This window comes from Mycetomoellerius zeteki, unplaced genomic scaffold (genome assembly GCF_001594055.1).
Source record: "Mycetomoellerius zeteki isolate Tzet28-1 unplaced genomic scaffold, Tzet1.0 scaffold79, whole genome shotgun sequence".
NCBI classification, from domain to species: domain Eukaryota; kingdom Metazoa; phylum Arthropoda; class Insecta; order Hymenoptera; family Formicidae; genus Mycetomoellerius; species Mycetomoellerius zeteki.
The window spans coordinates 1,272,407-1,288,570 of record NW_017257819.1 but is presented as its reverse complement, the minus strand read 5'-3'; the positions used below and the strand labels follow the sequence as shown (position 1 = coordinate 1,288,570).

The following is a 16,164-nucleotide window of genomic DNA, read 5'->3' as shown; positions in this document are numbered from 1 at the left end:
ACGAAAATCGGATACAGTGTGAATCCAGCATGTGATTTCACCTTAAAGACGGTAAGTGCCAACGTAGGCTGTGTTCCAAAATTGACTGTCGGTACTGAAAATCTATAGTGCATGTAACGTAAACTGTAGCATTTTCAGTGTTGGCAGTAAATTTGGAACACAGCCGTAATAAGAAGAAGAACGGACTATGGATTCCGACATTTCCGATCTTCGATTGGCTGCGTTCAGCAGACTCAACAGTTTTGCAACCGTTTTATGATTTGCTGAGATAGGACCATTCTTCTAGATCTAAAAGTATAATCCAATTAGCGCGAAGGAAACTTACAACAGTTGCAAAACAAACGTTCTGCTGAACGCACCCATTGTGTAAGGGAAGCAGGTGCTATTAAAATAAGAAGAAGATCGATTCAGTATTTTTAGTAAAATTTGAGGTGGACGGAGTCTTTTTAACATTTACCCAACCATTACTATTAGAACAAGCACTAATTGTGAAAAATTTTCGTAAATGGGCGAATCTCTTCGACGAGAGGTTAACTGTTGTTCAATTAATGCTTATTCTATACATAATAGTAATTGTGTTAAGGCTATTGTTTATTATCAATATTTTTAGATTATACGCTAGATTTTTAAGTTAATCTAAAAAAATTAATATCGCAGTGTTTTTGGATGTATCTGACAGAAAAAAATAATATAATATCGGGAAGTGCTAGGATATTGCTGACAACAATAAAATATCATACGAAATATATATTGCATATGTAACGTTGTTTCAATCTTTATTTCTGTATGATCAGCTTGTATATATATTTTAATTTCGGTAATTATTCAGTTTAACCCCCCACCCCAAAAATGAAATTAGGCTTATTTGATGCGTTTTTATATGAAACAAAAGAATCTGGCGAAAAAAGCGTTACTCTGCTCCATATACATTGTATTTTCATCTGTTTGTTAAAAAGAGCTTTTAGTCTTATATTTATAGTTTCAAAAATAAAATTTGGAGGATAGTTATTATTTAATAATGCATTTACAATGAATCTAATATTCTTGTCATGAAATCTAAGATGCGATAATAAAATAAAATGATTAAGTCTGTTCTGTAATGTAAAACGCTCTTTTTTTATGATAAGTCACATAATTCAGTTTATACTTATGTTATTTAGACACTCATATTTGTTCAGTTTTTTCAATTCATATTTATCTTTGCAGAATTTAAAATTAAAATTCGTAATCAAATTACTTCACTTGGGATCTATCAATCCTGTAGTGGCTGTATATATTTGAGGAAGAGATGTTTTCTAATTAATTTGTAAATACTTAGTTGCTGATGAAGACTCTAAACCGAGTCGAAACATACGAACCTCATGTATAAGAAAACAAACATTAAAAATCATCTTGTAAGATTATTGCCCTCTAATTATCGCGTTTATACTCTCATTTGTCTAAACCTTTTTCTTTTAATTTCGAGTCATTAGGAAGTTATACTTCTGTTGCCTTTCAATTTATTTATTTCTTCACTTGTTCGTTTATTTTTAAGATTATAATTATTTTCAGATTTTGCGAGTCTTCAAGAAACTTCATAGAACAAGATTAAAGACATTTGAAGGCGATGAATATGCGTTGCAAGGTAATATACACTTTGTCAGTAATCTACACTCTGATAAATCTTTCATTTTCAATAAGTAATATTTTATTATATTGTTCATTAGTTGTGAGGGATCAGATAAACAAAGAATACAAAAAATATAAAAGTATCACAAATCAGGCAGTGATTAAGGAGGTATATCCCTTTGTTTTAAACATGTATATAATGTACAATGGAAATATTGTAGGCAGACTATATATCTAAGCTTATAAATGAAACTTGTACAGAAACATTGCGTTATTATTATTTCAGTTAAATAAATTCGCTCAGGAAGTCGAATATGAAATACGAACGACTGTCATACAAGCGGTCGAAACTGTACCTGGAAGATTAGGTAATTATCATTAATTCCGAGTAATAAATAAAACATTAATTGTGTCATATAATTTTATACCTAATTAATAAGCAAACTTAAATTATAATTTCAGCACTACGACTTACTCCAGATGTCTTAGTAGATAATGTGCCTTATAAGGATCAAAAAGATGATAAATTAGACAAAGAAAGCAAAACCTAAATTGAGCTGCTCATAATCTATGATATTGAAGGATATCGAACAAGAGTAAAAATTAAAGTTAATATATTATGAATAGTTATTATAGTGAAATCACCTAGACATCTGATCATTTAAAATTAAAATTTCTAAATAATGTAATATATAATATAAAAAATACATGTTTAGCGATTTTAATGGAAAAACGCTATTTCATTTCATAATTAATCTTTATTTACAGTAATAAGATTACATTAGGAACGTTCAAATTATGTACAAGCCTTTAGTGGTTAAATCATTTTCTTCTTATCATAGGCTGTTTCTACACCTCGTGTTAAATTCATATATTTTGCATGAACTATGTATTTCCCTCTTCCAATTTCATTCTGAAACATAAGGAAATTATTTTATATTTATTCCATTACCACGATAGCTTTAAATATCTCACCTTTCTCATATATTTTGTGTAATTATTCATGTGTACAAGAAGTAAGGATTGTGTAGAATAGAGGCAAATATAATCTCTACTCGAGAATTTAACGAGGAGGAAGAGGACTCAGTACATAAAGAGGGTCTTTGGAGCGAACCTGAAGGAATGGATTTTAATAAAAATAGCATCTTTTCTCAGAAAGAGTGAATTTTTTAATTTTTTTCTGATTTTCTCGTGAAATCAGTTTTGCAGGATTTCTTTTTATGCATTCTTTAATTTCATAAAAAAATTGCAATCCGTGAAGCTAATTCGGAGATTTCTCCTAAAACGTAATCGTGGTAAAACAGGACAACTTTAATCAACTACATGAATGGGTCATTTAGAGTTTTGGACCCGGGTGAAAATTTTAGTCGGTCGCTATTTTTATACAGTTAATATTGCAGAGTTGAAGTGAGGGGGTAAAAAAATTTGAATCCTTTATCGATCACTGTAATACAATTGTCTCGTTATCGTCTTGACGCTAATTGTGATGCAATAAAAGTTTGGCTTGGGTGACTTGGACCCGTCAAATGTCAGATTTTTGCCGAAAGTGAAAACAAAAAAGCATTTTTATGAGAGAGGTGTCTTGGTGAAACGATAGCTCTATTTTCTTGGAGTTATAAAATCGTGAATAAATGTCAAAATCATTATATATTTAATATAAAATATTTTTATTGCATTTTTTTTAAAGAAGAAAGTAACCGACATACCTCCGATATCATTTTTCCAAGTATGTATAAAAATGCCTTTGGCTTGGGTGACTTGGACCCGTCAAATGTCAGATTTTTGCCGAAAGTGAAAACAAAAAAGCATTTTTATGAGAGAGGTGTCTTGGTGAAACGATAGCTCTATTTTCTTGGAGTTATAAAATCGTGAATAAATGTCAAAATCATTATATATTTAATATAAAATATTTTTATTGCATTTTTTTTAAAGAAGAAAGTAACCGACATACCTCCGATATCATTTTTCCAAGTATGTATAAAAATGCCTCCACTTCAGTCGCGCAAATAATTATACTTTTTGAAATGAATCAATGTGACGTATTTTTTTCTTAAAGTTTACTTTTTCCTCTTTTCAAAACACTACTTATTTTTATCATAAAGATATGAGTTTGGAAAAAAACTGATTATTGCACTCTTCACATATTGTTCTTTAGTATTTTTTGGCATAATTTTTTCAATTATTATCAAAACCTTTTTATATTTTGATATTTCAATTCTATACATTCTGGCATTTCATTAAAAAAAAGTATTTTCCATTGAGATTTGTAATAATTATAGAGCCAGTCAAAAACCGTGGCTTGGACCCAGACATGTAAATTAAAATTCTAAAACAAGACATGTAATTGAGAGTTAAGATATCTAATATAGTGATGCCGTTTTCTGAAAAATAAATCTATTCATTTTTAAGGCCATGATTTTTAAAATCGAAGGGGAAAATCAAAGAATTTAGGTATTGAATCTGTTATTATTAAATACTATGCATTTCAAAAAAAGAAACGCGAAAAGAAGCATGGCTTTCAAAAGAAGAATAATATGTAGCGGCAAACAAAAATAAATGGATAATTTTTTTTATTCTATTCATTCTATTCATTTAATATACTATTATATATTAAAATAATTTTAAATAAAAATATTTAAAAATATTATTTTCATTAAGATAGTTGATGGTTAGAAACCATTATAATAATATAAAGAGAAAAAATTTATTAATAAAAGTAACAAGGATAAATGATGCATCATACGCATATCATGCGTGAAATGGAACGCAACTCCACTATTTTCTCGATTCTAGTTGAAAAGGAATTGAATCGACAATGAATCGAATTTCTCAGAATCGGTTGATGATTCAATTATTAAATGTGTAAAAAAGAATAGACTCTCAATCGAATTAAAGGCTGCGTTCATTTTGGCGCTTACAGCGCTTGTGAGCATCAATTGTCCTTGTTTAATATTTAATAAACAACAAGGATGAAACGACCCTTAAAGTATTGTGAGCGCCAAAGCGAATGCAGTCAGAATCTGGCATCACTAAAAAAAAACAAATGTAGTGAATGTTAACAGAATCTACTATCACTGAATCCTATATGGAGATCTTACACATGCTCAGGGTGACTGCGAATCTGGTCGATCAAATCCGCCGGTCGCAGTTGATCAGTACAGATACGGTGCACCGCGGTAAACAGCGGGAACTTGTCCATCAAGTTACGCGCCTTCAACATATCGTGGACCTCGTCTGCCGTTGCTGGCCCTTGTAATTTCTGCCCGGACAGCAGTTCATCTTCCAATGCTTTGATAGTCTGTATGATATATTAATCTGATTAATATATTAATATATTACACATCACTTAGGGTGCGTTCTGTTTTCACACTCACACACTACACGCATCAGTTCATCTTTGTTGTCTATTAAATATTAAATAAAGACAAATGATGCTCACAATTAAGTGCTGTGAGCACAAAACAGAACGTACCTTTATTAATATGCGGATTATTTTACAATTACTGCAAAGTTTTCTTAATTTTTCTTAAAATTCTTCATAGTCTTAAAATTTCTATATATATAAATTTTACAATTTTTTAAAGAAAATTTTTCAGATTTTTTAAATACAAATTGGAACACTCAGGAATACTGAGAAAGAACTTCATATTAATTGTGAAAAATTGGATCCGAATTAAGGCTTTGATTTCTATATAGTTCGTGTTATCACATACGGTCCTATAATATATTATATTGAATATTACATGTATAACGTTTGTGTCTGCCTTAGTTTACTGAATCGATTCCCAGTCTCATACACACACAAATACGTTACAATCTTACCGATTATCATCGAGCGAATAGACGCATTTTCATACTTTAGCGCTCCATAACTCGGACCCTAGGCATTTTTGGACTTCGTGCCCATTGAGACATTTGTTCAGAACAATAAGGAGGATAACATACTAAATTTACAGACAATTTCACCGAGAGCCAAAACTCATAAGATTAGTGCGGAGTCCTTTTATCACTAGTCAATTGTGCAGATAAACAGAAATTTATAAGGACCTACTAGAATCTCTCACCTTGCCAGTCTTGACAAATTGTTCGCAAACCCTGCGATTTCTTCCTCCGTAACAAGTAGTAATCAAATCCGCGATGCCGCAACTCTCGAAGAATGTAGAAAGCTTAGAACCGCTGTAGAAAGTGTCCACAAACTTGACCATCTCCATCAGTCCTAATCGAATCACCGCAGCTTTCGTGTTGTCGCCCAACCCGAGGCCGTCTACGAAACCAGCTGCACACGCCACAATGTTCTGTAATCGAAATATATTCGGTTTGATAAACTGATGAGCGAAATGGAATAAAAAGTTGTAGAAATGTCAATTAGAGAGATCATGAATGCATGAATAACAAAACATCGAGAAAATATAAGTATGATTTAAATATATACGAAATCAATGAGATAATTCGTAACAATATAGAACTTTCCTTGAAAGTGAACTATAATACTTGCCTTTAGAGCTCCACAAACTTCCACGGTCTCGCAATCCTCCACGACAACTACTCGAAAGTTTGGAGTTTGAATAAGGTCCCTCAGTACCGGTGCCAATCTTTTGTCCTTGCACCCTATAATTTTTTAATCTTTGAATGATACCCCGATGAAAAGCATTTGATCTGTTCGACTTGCTTACACTTTTTACACTCAGCATCTTCGCTTTCTCTCTTTTCAGCGCCAAATATATATCTACCTCATTTTAAGTGTAAAAAATGTAAAAAAGTGTAGGCAAGTCGAACAGAGCTATTTTCACAATAATCTGATAACATATTTTTAATAAAGAATTTTTATTATTTTAAATTTATGAAGACTTCTTTAAAAAAAATACTTTAAACTCTTTTAAATTTTATAAGATTTCTTCAGAAATTATAGAATGAGATATTTTAGAATATTTCAGAATTTATATATACAGAGTGTTCCAAACCACTCGAACACCCTTCGCAGGATAAGATCCAATCAAAAATATTGTTCAGAGTTTTAATCAATAGTTTTAGGGTTTCATGAATTCTTTGCTTTAAAAATACAGAAATTATATAACAAAATAGTTTGTATTTTTAAAGCAGAGAATTTATGTTTTTAAAGCAAAGAATTTGTGTTTTTAAAGTAGAGAATATGTACATACGTATTTAAGAATACTTACCGATCGTGGTTTCGCAGAATTTTTCCTCGGCGACTTCATTGGCCAAATTGGCGCCCATTAGAACATTGCATTGTATTCTCAAATGCTTTTCGATGATCTTGGAGATTAACTCAATACTATTTCCTTCACCTCGACCAAAACCCTTCAATTCAAACTGGCTAATTTAATCTAAGAGCACAAAAACAAAAAGAGTTAGAACGTACCTTAATGAGAGAAAGACCAACTGCAGTTGGTTTTATGTTATCCAACAGCGTTGAGCACAACGTGCGAATAAACTGATGTGGCAAAACGAAGATGAGGATGTCGGCATCTTTTGCTGCCTCCACAACGTCGGGCACGGCAACCTGAAAGAATATCCAGAAAATTTTCTAGAAATTAAGATACTAGCATTTTTGTAAATTTGTTGATATTCTTCGCAACAATTGGCATATGAAGGAACAACGTCTATTTAGACGACGTAAATAAACAATATAATATTTTAAGTGCTTGTATAATTCTGTATGAATTATTTATATACTATCGTAGTATATCACATATTATATCGTAGTATATATAAATTTACAGAATTACCATTTTGCAATTTTCTCAATAATTAACGAAATTACTATTTCAATGCATTATTACGAAAATATTACTAAGATATTACATTGCAAAATATTATAAGGTAATATTGCGGTAATTTTACTGACATACGGTATATCACAGTTCGATATTACCGCAATCGGGAAGCGTGCTATCAGCACTATGTCGTCATTCTTTATCGTTAATTAGATCTAAATAAAAAATAGAATGATGCAATAGCGATGATAATGCCCTCCTTGAACATAACAACAACTCTTTTAAAAATTAATAATATTATTAGAATATTTTATCACAATATTGCAGAAAGATTTCTACGATGGATCTTCGCGAACATTTAATATTGCAGCAATATTTATGCAACATTACTGATATATTATTATGTAATATTACAGCAATTTTGTAACACTATTACAATATTATTGTAAAATTACATATTGTGTGAGTAACGATGATAAATATGATTTGATACGATTACAATTATCTTGGTTCCAATAGTCAGACATGTTCCAGTATCCGACCATGTTGAAAAATAATATTTATTATTCATTTCAACAGTTACAAATGAAAATAATAATTATTGTAAACTCCTATATTTGATAATAAGTAAATTAATCAGTTAAAAAAAGTAGATCAAATAAAATATTTTTGTATTAAAAATTTATCAAAGAAGCTTGCGTCTATGATTTGGCAAAATGGTGACGAATCGTTAGCAAATTCATTTTTATATTAATATTTAATGACAAAAGGCAATTAATTCAAATTGATCTTTATATTATAATAATAATATCTTACGTTTATCAGAAATTATAAAAACAGTTTGTTGTGTACCCTGCAGAGTTACATCTGAACATTGGGCCAAACCTATTTCGTCTGTGCGACCACTGGTATACTGACGCACTCTATTACTTATTTAAATATTTCAATTAATAATTGTCATAAGGGTTCAAATAATTTTTCAAGTTTTCAAACGAATACAAATATTTATATTATAAACCTTTCTAATATTATAAATTGAATTATTTGTGACAAGCTACGCTTAAACATCCGGCCACTGAGACATTTATCTTATTTGTTTTTCGGAATATCTTTAATTAATCTTTATTTTTTTCAAGATAGAGGAATTGCTTCTTTCTTAGACTTTTCATTTTTGTAAAAAAATTTCATCCGTATCGATGTCAAAGAAGCAACGTCTATTCCGATATCGTAAAATCGGATATGGAGATACGATATCTGATGGGTGTAAAGTTTGTATGGTTTGCATCATGTTATAAAAACAATTTGGACACCGTATATAAAGTGCATGGATAAGTGAAAGATCGGCTATCAAGTCACCAGTGCTCGACAAATCTCCCGCTGAGACGGACCACAGTACGTGTAATTTTCCATCAAGTATTCAAGGACAAAGCGATAATGAGGCTAAACTCTATCATACCAAATTTTAAAGTCGATACCACGCAAGGTCCTATCGACTTTTACGATTGGCAAGGCAGTTCGTGAGTGGCATACACGTATTAATATTACATATAGTAATATTTTGTTTATTATGATATACGCACGTGTAATATAATTAAATAATAGCTATATTAGCTAGCAAAAAGTGACACATTACATTATCCTATTCACTTAATTATCTCACGTATTTTGAATATTTCAATTAAAAAAATTTTTTTTAAATGTATTAGTACACAACGGAAATAGAACCGTAAAGTTCGCGAAATTTTATCGTCGTTACTAATTATGAATTTGACTTTGTTATGCAATTAATGTAAAGTCTACATCGCACTAGACATTACAAAACATAAAAAAATGAGAGGTAACGCCAATGCAAATCGCCGATTACAAAGTTAATTTTAGTTGTACGAGAAATCTTATCGGGTTTATTTTTTCGAGATAAATTGTTCACCGGCAAACATATCCGGGGATTGCGAAATGCATCATCAGAACCAGCACGAATGATGAACATCTGAATTTACATTTATTCATTGCGTAGTTCGCAGCAAAGTGTACGATCCAAGAATAGATTTCTCTAGCGTAGTAAACGTCGACAACAGGTTGTTGAAAATAACCATCTGTTACAGGCAATTTTTATATCATTGCAATTTCCGAACAGTTATTAATTTATAACACGGAAAGAACGATTTGGCTGAAATGTATGTGAATTACTTGCCTGGTAAAAAGATTCTCATATTTCTAATTTGTCATATTTTAAATTTATGAACATTTCTAAAAAAGTATCTTATATTTCTTCAGATTTTATAAGTTTTTTTTCAGAAATTGTAGAATGAAAAATGAGAGAAAAAGAGAGAATATTTCAAAATTCATGTATACATATAAAGAATTCTAAGAAAAAAATGTAGACTCTTTCAGCATTACTAAAAAATGTTTTAATTAAAAAAGTATTCAACAAATTTTCTAAAAAGTTATAAAATGATACAGAAATTGTGATAAATTTCGAAAAATTATGTGAAGAATTCTAAAAAAAATTTCATTAAAATTATATAAGAAATTTACTATTAATTTTATACAAACAATAATTTTGTTACCCAGTTTGTTAATTTTATTCCTTTATACATATATCAATACGATCATTAGATTAATTTATTGAATGAAATTACTCGCGTAATTAGGTAAGTGAATAAATATTTGTTGAAAGTAATAATAAAGAAAAGAGTAATTATAAAGAATTGCAAGCGTTAATAAATTGTAAACGCGCAGCTCGTCCATGATTTGCATTGAAGAATCAAAGCGCATGAGTCGAAATAAATGTATATTGCAACAACGGAGTCTATCCTTGGTATGATGCCAAAACGAGTACTCGACTATATTAAGTGCTTGTAATTGAAAGTGTCGCCCTCGAGTCAGCGTAATTGTGTGACTCGTTATATCATTGTATTTTTAATAAGCACTGTAACAGAAGCGATTACGGCATTCGTCAACGAAGATTCGTGTACAGATAATGTATTTAATTATCGATCAAAGTTCTGAAATGGAAATTATCTGGAATTAATTCCAATCAACTTTTAATTTTATATCAATATATTGAAATTTTTTTTATAAATATTCCGACAATAGGACAACATTTATAAAATTATACAATGAAATCTTACATAAAATTTGTAATCTGCAATTATATGGATATATTTACTAAAACAGATGTAAAAACTGACCGTTTCTAAAATATTGATAATTGTTTGTAATTAATTTCGATATGTAATAGTATTTTGGCAAAACAGTAACGATACGGCAAATTTTAGCGGCATATTTGCCAAATTAAATTTAGAAAGAAATTATTCAATAATTTAGAAAAAATATTTTAGCTGTACTTTAAAAATATATTTGTATATATGTTTATATAAAAATACACATATTCCTAAATTATAATATATAAATATTACAATATTAAATATTATACATAGCTAAATCTAAAATATTAGAATAGCTTTTGGGATACATATGAACCGAATTTTTGTGTTCGTCGAATATTTGAAAATACCAGAAGCGACCGCTCACTGAGCGCTCAGTGAGCTCTTGCATCTGATTGGCTTATTCCATTAGACTAAAAATATAGACCAAACAGATACAAGAGCTCACTGAACGCTCAATGAGCGGTCATGCTTCTGAATGCACCTAATTTGTTTCTTCAATTGCTGCCGGTGTCTCATTCATTTTTAAAAGAAAGTGAATTATAAAATATTTTATACACTTCAAATTGAATTTATCTAATTCTTGATAAACATCATTAAAAAAATGTTATTCTAACAAAACTATTCCGTTATGGCAAATCATTTTAGCACGATTATTATAAAATTTTTCATCAATTTATGATGCCATTATTGTGCAATGTCTTCACAATTTGTCTACCGGGATATAATACTTTTGTATTGTAAATATGTTTTTTTTATACATATTTTTATTTTATTATTTTTTAAATATAATTTAATTTATATTTTTTTTTTTTTTAATATAAAATTAAAATTAAAATGAATTTAAATAAAATATAAAATTATAACTGTATATAAATATAATGTATATTATAAAATATATATCTTATATTTCTAATTTTATATTTAGTGCATGCGTGCGTACGTGCGTGTATGGATGCGTGTATAATAATTATGCATTTAATTTGATGCTTTTATCATATAAATTTTTCAATATCTGATTTTTTATTAATGATTATTTATTCTTCGCAGATGGGTGGTCCTATTCTCCCATCCTGCTGACTTTACCCCAGTATGCACCACCGAACTGGGTCGTATTGCGGTGCATCAACCGCACTTCGTAAAACGCAACACCAAGTTGCTTGCTCATTCTGTTGACAAACTTAAGGATCATGTGGACTGGGTCAATGTAAGCATCTTTGAATTCTACATTTAATATTATTTCTAATGTTTGTGTTCAGAATCTTTATACTTTTCTATTTCTTTTTTTCCCTTTTTTGAATTAATTCTGGTTAGTTTTGTTAATTAATTTTTCAACTAATGTAATTCCTAATTTCTGTTGCAGGACATTAAATCGTATTGCAAGGACATCCCTGGTGCTTTTCCATATCCCATAATCGCTGATCCTGATCGCAAACTCGCCGTGAAGCTGGACATGATTGATGAACAGAGCAAGGACGATCCGGAAACCGCTCAGACCGTTCGGTCTCTTTATATTATCAGTCCAGATCATCGTCTACGACTTTCTATGCAATATCCGACCTCTACTGGACGCAATGTCGAGTGAGTTGACCGAATACTGCACTATTTCACGTTTGAGAATATTTAAGACTTTTGCATTCATATACTGAGTATGTGTTAATTTAAATTCACTCTATTAATCAATGTTATTATCGTTTTAGCGAAATATTACGTGTAATCGATTCGCTACAGCTCGTCGACAGAAGGCCGGAGATAGCAACTCCCGCCAACTGGGTGGTGAGTCTCAACCTTACACTTTTCATTGCATGCTATTTGTGATAGTATCTAATTCAATTATGACGATAAATGGCATTAATTTATGGCGAAAGTTTTTATCCGATTTAATTATGCGAATGATATTGCAGCCTGGTGAGAAAGTAATGATTCTGCCGACGGTGAAGGAAGAGGATCTCCCGAAACTTTTCCCAGGAGGAGTCGATCGTATATCCATGCCATCCGGAAAAGTCTACGTTCGCACTACTACTAATTACTAATTGTAAAAACATGGGTACTTTCCAGCAAGGACATAGTCAGACACTGTGTAACACAGTGAATCGTTTCATCCTTGTTTAACGTAGGCAAACGATAAGGATGTAATGATTCACTGTTACACTGTGTCCTTGCTGGAAAACACCGTATATCTACGCTATATATTTCTACCTGTTTCAGAACTTTGTTCGAATAGTTTTAATTCAGTATCACATTATGCGAGATTTGAAAGAAAATTGTAACGTTATGAAGTTTTATCTAATAAAAGTCACTTAATAGTTTTAACGATTATTAATTAAGCTTCAAACGTATTGTTTTAAAAAAATTGCTGAGCAATCGATACCGAATATCGATTGCGAATAAAAGGAATAATATTATATATTCTCATAGAGATACTTGCCACATTTTCCGGAATTTTGTGACCAGGTAGATATTTAACGTTCTCGTGGATGGTATTGATTATACTGGTTAATTTTTCGTTGTTGATAATCTCCTCGTATACATACATTGTTACTCGAGTCTCAAATATGTTGTTGTACTTCATGGCATTCGCCCCGACGATCTTCGCGATCGCCGAGCCCCTGGAACGATTTGCTACATGTCAGAAGAAGATTCTTTACATAAAGTTATTCTCAATTAATAAGTCACTTAATAATAATCATGTCAATAAATAATAAGACATTAAATAATTATTGTATAGTTTTATATATATGCTACATATGTGTGTAATATACTATACTAATATAGTAATATTAGTAACATTATATAATTATATATATATATGTATAATACATAAGAATGTCATATAAATAAATACATACCAATTTAATTAAATTAGTCAAATCTATTTTATATATAGAGTTATCGATTATGATAAAAAATTGCAATTATATCTTGTGTATCTAAATATATAATCACAAATTTGCTTTAACAAATTGATACAGCTTTATTAAATTGATACAGCTGCATGTTATAAGACCTCGAAATCGTATGATGATACACCGAGTTAATTTTGGAACAATAAGCGGACAGCACAATTGCATTGCGGCGTGTTTATCACTGATGACAAAACTAGATTGAACTAGATCAAATAAAATTGTGGCCTACTCTATTATTGATTTAAAAATTAGATTCAACTCTAAGGCAAAAATATATCTTTTTTTTTCTTTTAATATGTAATAAGAAAAAATATGTATATATGTACATACGTGTATATTTATAGCCTTTTTGTACTCTTTTCCTTTTGTAATCTTTAATACAATTTAAAAATTATTTTATATTATTATATTATACAATCAAAAATTATTTTATATTATTATATTATTACTCATTCAATCGGTCAATATTATAATATTAATTAAATAAATTTGATTAATAAACAATAATTCATTAATTAAATATCAAAAGACTTTTCTAATTGTTTTTATAATATTAATTTATTTTTTAACTATTATTTAATACTATACTTATGATTATATAAACTTATCTGAAGAAGAGGTACAGCTTTCATCTCTAGCTGAAGCACTCCAACAAATGTTAGGGTGCACACACAGCTCAATAAAACAATACAAGACGGGAGAGAATAGGAGAAAATAGGGGAGAAACGATTTTTCGCAATTAGGATAATTAATTCCTAATTAATTATCCTTGACACAAAAAAAATTACCAATTGCCGCTGCCGACGATGCATACTCTTTTTTTCGCGTCTGGCATCTCTTCCCTTTATTTCTCTTGATGACAGATAATATTCCCGATCTACAGTCGATCAATCGCGTGATTCGACTGACTGACTTAAAAGCCTGCTGATGGCTGACCTTAGCTGCGATCGTGAATTATTTTCTTGTGCGCAAGCTCTGGATTAAGGCCAGCTGAGAGGAAGCGTTACGACAACGAAGAAGCGTCGCGACAAAATTAGCGATCTACTGATAACTGCAATAATGAATTAAAATCGAAAATTTAAACTTGACCCTACGACACGTCCTTCTGTTTGTTTTTATATATTTAATATTAGATTTACAGTACCCGTCAATTTGACAAGTTTCGGATTTTACGACCAAAATTATAAAAATCATTACTATTATTATACCTAGCAATTTTTGCTGACTTTTATTAGTGGAATGATATGAATATACAGGGTGTCCCGTAAGTTTTTACCAATGGTAGTAGTATTCTGAGGCACTACTGCGCTATTACACTACTACACTACAGTGGTAATTTTCCGTAATTAAATAATAAATGAATAAATCATCAAGAAATAGGGTTGAAAATCAAAACGATTCTTGTTCTCAGTCATACCACTATAAAATTTATGAGAAGAAAATATTACACTAAATAGACCCTTCTTCAATTTCATGCGGCATAAACCGTGCTTCTCGCTTTTCTCAATTTAAACCGTACTTCGCATGCATTCCGACGTAGATCATCGAATATTGGATATATTAATCATTTTGTAAAATCCTCTCATTTAAATTCGTTTCATTTGTTTACAATTTAAATATTCTTTAAATATCTTACATAAATAAGCTTCCGAATTCAATAACTCTGCAAATATATAAAAAATATAATGAGGTTGCTATATATGCAGAAATTATTCTAATTATCAGGGGTATGCTTCAAAACTCGACTCTGTCAACTCTGAGTATCTTTTACCCTTGTTCAACATTCGGTGAACAACAAGGATAAAATGATATTTGAGTTGACAGAGTCGAGTTTTACATCTCAGATAGAACACAGAGTCATAATTAAGTCATAATGGTATCACAGAACGCCATCATGACGTCATTTGATACCTAAAAATTGACTTATAAGTAACGAATGAGTCATGATGATATCCTCACGACTTCTGTGTTCTATTCTTGGGATCTCAACATTGTAATAAAAACTCCCCACAAAACTCCAGTTTAACAATACGCGTTTCACTTTAGTCTGACAAGTAATAAATGAATTCAATATGTCGCTGAACTAGCATCACGCTCTTTCGTATAATTTAGGATGTTGATTTCCAATGGCGACCAATCTTCTTTCGAGAAATGATGCCCGGTATCCTCAAAGATGGCATTTGGGTGACTTGAGCAGCATCGACGATGGCAAGGCATCTTCGTCCCTAAATACGGAGCGAATGCGGATTAACCTATTCAGGTTGACGTAATTTCTACGATATTTATCGTCAGTCCGAAAAGTAGTTTACACATCAGCTAATTAATAAATGAGATTATACAGCGTTAAAAAAAAAACGTAAACAGTCTTCAGAAATGACAGAATCTATACAGGGTGACTCCGATCTACAAGACCTACTTCTCGCGAGCAGGTAGAGCGGACTGAACTGAGTCGAAAAATCTTTTACCATTTTGTAATTTTCGCAATACTTTGGGAGATATTAATTTCAAGCAGTCCCTATTCCCCGCGCAACCGATGGGCATATACTTGGCGATAGTCCGCGCGGATATGTGATTATTTAGTGACATTTAGAAATTAATATCTCCTAAAGTATTATGAAAATTGCAAAATAGTAAAAAACTTTTCGACTCAGTTCGATAGATAGGTAGAGAGGACTAAATTGAATCGAAAAGTTCTCTAACATTTTGCAATTTTCGCAATAGTTACCGAGATATATGATTGAATGCCGA

At 30.7% G+C, this 16,164-nt stretch overlaps 4 protein-coding genes across 7 annotated transcripts in view; 2 read left to right on the top strand and 2 right to left on the bottom strand.

Moving 5' to 3' along the window:
• The first annotated feature begins 437 nt into the window (after positions 1 to 437).
• On the top strand, positions 438 to 2,318 carry LOC108729724 (complex III assembly factor LYRM7). 2 transcript variants are annotated; one of them, XM_018458941.1, is made up of 5 exons: positions 438 to 529; positions 1,552 to 1,624; positions 1,707 to 1,777; positions 1,895 to 1,976; positions 2,071 to 2,318. In XM_018458941.1, exons 1-5 carry the CDS (start codon positions 506 to 508, stop codon positions 2,157 to 2,159), a joined length of 339 nt encoding a protein of 112 aa, XP_018314443.1. In that variant the 5' UTR covers positions 438 to 505; the 3' UTR covers positions 2,160 to 2,318. The 2 variants fall into 2 exon arrangements, with proteins under 2 accessions (XP_018314443.1, XP_018314442.1); XM_018458940.1 differs by lacking the exon at positions 438 to 529 and adding an exon at positions 1,228 to 1,394.
• Positions 2,319 to 2,447: 129 nt separating this feature from the next.
• Positions 2,448 to 14,411, bottom strand: LOC108729753 (glycerol-3-phosphate dehydrogenase [NAD(+)], cytoplasmic). 2 transcript variants are annotated; one of them, XM_018459012.1, is made up of 8 exons: positions 14,205 to 14,411; positions 12,939 to 13,119; positions 6,989 to 7,129; positions 6,786 to 6,927; positions 6,104 to 6,216; positions 5,673 to 5,903; positions 4,707 to 4,906; positions 2,448 to 2,521 (listed from the first exon to the last, which is right to left on the bottom strand). In XM_018459012.1, exons 1-8 carry the CDS (start codon positions 14,249 to 14,251, stop codon positions 2,494 to 2,496), a joined length of 1,083 nt encoding a protein of 360 aa, XP_018314514.1. In that variant the 5' UTR covers positions 14,252 to 14,411; the 3' UTR covers positions 2,448 to 2,493. The 2 variants fall into 2 exon arrangements, with proteins under 2 accessions (XP_018314514.1, XP_018314515.1); XM_018459013.1 differs by lacking the exon at positions 14,205 to 14,411 and adding an exon at positions 14,025 to 14,134.
• Positions 8,668 to 12,802, top strand: LOC108729754 (peroxiredoxin-like protein). 2 transcript variants are annotated; one of them, XM_018459014.1, is made up of 6 exons: positions 8,668 to 8,860; positions 11,561 to 11,717; positions 11,874 to 12,091; positions 12,211 to 12,286; positions 12,415 to 12,555; positions 12,688 to 12,802. In XM_018459014.1, exons 1-5 carry the CDS (start codon positions 8,778 to 8,780, stop codon positions 12,541 to 12,543), a joined length of 663 nt encoding a protein of 220 aa, XP_018314516.1. In that variant the 5' UTR covers positions 8,668 to 8,777; the 3' UTR covers positions 12,544 to 12,555; positions 12,688 to 12,802. The 2 variants fall into 2 exon arrangements, with proteins under 2 accessions (XP_018314516.1, XP_018314517.1); XM_018459015.1 differs by lacking the exon at positions 12,688 to 12,802 and having other exon boundaries at positions 12,415 to 12,602.
• A 1,008-nt stretch (positions 14,412 to 15,419) lies between the features above and the next one.
• Gpdh1 (Glycerol-3-phosphate dehydrogenase 1) overlaps positions 15,420 to 16,164 on the bottom strand; it is an 8,421-nt gene continuing 7,676 nt past the window's right edge. Inside the window, exon 8 of the mRNA XM_018459011.1 lies at positions 15,420 to 15,641. Coding sequence (XP_018314513.1) covers positions 15,584 to 15,641 — 58 coding nt within the window. The 3' untranslated portion in view covers positions 15,420 to 15,583. The remainder of the gene's footprint in view (positions 15,642 to 16,164) is intronic.